The sequence below is a fragment of the Sinocyclocheilus grahami genome, unplaced genomic scaffold, assembly GCF_001515645.1.
Source record: "Sinocyclocheilus grahami isolate Dianchi unplaced genomic scaffold, SAMN03320097.WGS_v1.1 scaffold396.1, whole genome shotgun sequence".
NCBI lineage: Eukaryota > Metazoa > Chordata > Actinopteri > Cypriniformes > Cyprinidae > Sinocyclocheilus > Sinocyclocheilus grahami.
In genome coordinates, this window is record NW_015505575.1 from 894,453 (window position 1) to 897,493 (window position 3,041).

Consider the following 3,041-nt stretch of genomic DNA (forward strand, 5'->3'; position numbering starts at 1 on the left):
GTTTTTTCCCCCTTTCTCTTATATATTATCTTCATCAATCCCATCCCCATTCTTAACATCATTCCTCCTTTTTCAAAAACCTCATCATAAACATCCCTTAAAATATTTACTAAAAGGTCTTTAAAAGTTACGTAAAACTCGCTTCCTAAACCATCAATCCCTGGGCTTTTCTTTTTGTTCAATTCGTTTATTGCTCTTTCTATCTCTTCTTTACTTATGGTCTGATCACATTCTTCCTTCTCCTCTTTACTCACTTTCATTTTTATTAATGCCATTAACTCCCTTTTTTCTCTCTCCCTTACTCCTTCCGTACTAAACAGCTTTCCATAATAGTTTCTTACTTCTTCTAAAATTTCCCCACATTCTTCTACCATTTCCCCATTTTCTTTCTGTATTTCTTTTATAGTTTCAACTCTTCCTTTTCTTTTTTCCCAATCAAAAAAAAACCTTGTGCATTTTTCTCCTTCTACCAGGTATTTTGCTTTACACCTCAACATTGCCCCCTTATATCTATTCTCTTCAATCTCCTTCAACTCTTCCTGTATTTCTTTTATTTTTTGAATATCTTCTGTTTCATCATTTACTTGCTTCTCCAGTCTTTCTCTAATTTTTTTTTCTTTATTCTTTTTGCATTTTTGTTTTAACACACAATACCTAATAGTAATTTTTTTCACTAAAAATTTCACGTTCTCCCACCAGATCCTTTTGTCCTCTATATACATTTCATTTTCTTTTTCTTTTTTTATCATGTCTTTTATTGTTTCAACATAATTCCCATCCTTTAAAATGTCTGTATTTAAAACCCATACCCCTGGCCCTCTTTTCCCAGCATCCCAATCCAAATGTACAAAAAATGGCTTATGATCACTTAAACTCGTTTCTTCATACCTTAAACTCTCTATAAAACGTTCTAAATTCCTTGTACATAAAACCATATCTATTCTTGTTTGATAAATGAAATTGCCTACTATTTGTCTTCTAGAGTATTCTCTTTTATTTTCGTTCCTTTCCCTCCATACATCCATCATATTGTTTTCTTCCATTAGTGATCTTAACTCTTTCCTTCCCGTATCACTTTTGAAAACCATGCCCTCCGCTATATCTTGTTTGCTAAAAACTGTATTAAAATCCCCCAGCATAATAATATATTTATAATTCCTCACAATTGTCTTGATAATGTTAAAAAACAATCTCTTTTCTTTTTCTTTCGTTGGTGCATGTATGTTGACCAGTATAATATTCTTCTCTTCATAAATCATTTCCACTACCAAACATTTCCCTATTTCATGTTTGTATATTTCTTTGCATTTTACACCACTGTTTTCTCTTAGTAAAATTGCCACACCTCTACCATTTCTTTCATCACCATTATTATACAGAATTTCACCGTTCGTTCCACCTTTTCCTCATTTCTTTTATAGACCCTTATGTCCAATTTGTTTCTTGTAGCATTGTCTTCTTTTTTTACACATTTCTTTTACTTTATCAAACTTTCTTACATCTTGAAGTACTCTCGCATTAAATGTTACTATCTTCACCATCATGAGACCGAAAAGAATATATATCAAACCCATCAATTATCATTCTATCTCCCCCAAGTCCTTTAACAGTTCATATCTGTTTACATTTTTCAATGAGTCCTCTTTAACTACCTTTTTCCTTGCCCCAGCCAAGCTTGGTTTTACCTTGATTGATCTTCTTCTTTTCATTTGTTTCCCAGCTTTGTCCTCCTTTTCCTCTTCACTGCCCATCTCAACAGTCTGTTCTTCATTCACAATCCTTTGATGTTCTATTCTGTCCAAAAGTTTTTCAACAGTCTGAGGAATGTCCATTTGCATCTCCGCTTCTCCCGCTTGTTGTGATTGCTCTTCCTGTATGTTACTCTGTTCTCCTTTGTCCTTATTTTCTTTAGTTCCATTAACCTGTGTTGTCATGGTTCCATCCTCTTGCCCCTTTTCGCTGTCTCCTTCATCCATCTGCCCGCTCACACCTTCTTCCTCCTCTTCCTCATTTTCCATCCAGCATTCACACTTGTTGAGCACCTCCTCGCAATCTGGGCACTTCACCGCTTTGCAGTCCCTCGCAAAGTGTCCCCTCTCATCGCATTTATAGCACCTAAACTCCGGACAGTCTTTCACCATATGCTCCGGGCTCATGCACAACCTGCAGGTCTTTACCTGCTGGCTGTGCATCACCCGAAAGTGCTGTGGTCCTTCCGCTGTGTTGAGCTTGGTGCTGTACAGGAGTGAGATCACTTCTCTGGGGAATCTTGTTCTTACAAATCTTGTTCCGTCTACTCCCGGCCCTCTTTTCACTTCATTCCAATCTATTTGCACAAAAATAGGCTTATGATCACTTAAAATTGTTTCTTCGTACCTTATTTTCCCTTAAAAGCTTTCGATATTTCTTGTACATAATTAAATCAATTCTTGTTTTACACATAAAATTCCCCACTATTTGTCTTCTTGAAAATAGTTTTTTCTTTTCATTCCTTTCTTGCCATACATCAATCAAATTATTTTCTTTCATCAGCAATTTTAACTCTTTTCGTCCTGTGTCTGTCTTAAAAATCATTCACTCAGCCATATCCAATTTACTAAACACAACATTAAAATCCCCCATAATAATAATTTCCTTATATTTCCTTACAAGTTTCCTTAAAACATTATAATACTGCCTCTTCTCCATCTCTTTTGTTGGTGCATGTACATTTACGACAAGTATTTTCCTCTCTTTGTATTCCATTTCAAACGCTATACATTTTCCAACTTCATCATTATATACAACATTACATTTTACGTCTGTTTTCTCTTATTAACACTGCAACTCCTCTTCCGAATCTATCATCACCATTGTTATATAAAATCTTCCCATTCCATTTTTTTCTTATTTCACTTATATGCACTTCTTTCCAATTAGTTTCTTGTAACACAATCACATCTTTATTTTTACACATCTTAACATTTTCAAATTGTCTTATATCCACTAACCCTCTAGCATTAAAAGTAACCATTCTTAACACCATAACACAAAAAACAATT

General features: G+C 34.6%; 1 protein-coding gene across 1 annotated transcript in view; it reads right to left on the reverse strand.

Annotated features, from left to right (window-relative positions):
• Positions 1–2,289, reverse strand: part of LOC107550344 (uncharacterized) — a 3,179-nt gene extending 890 nt beyond the window's left edge. The window contains exon 1 of the mRNA XM_016231616.1: positions 1,889–2,289. Coding sequence (XP_016087102.1) covers positions 1,889–2,192 — 304 coding nt within the window. The 5' untranslated portion in view covers positions 2,193–2,289. The remainder of the gene's footprint in view (positions 1–1,888) is intronic.
• Between the last annotated feature and the right edge of the window lie 752 nt (positions 2,290–3,041).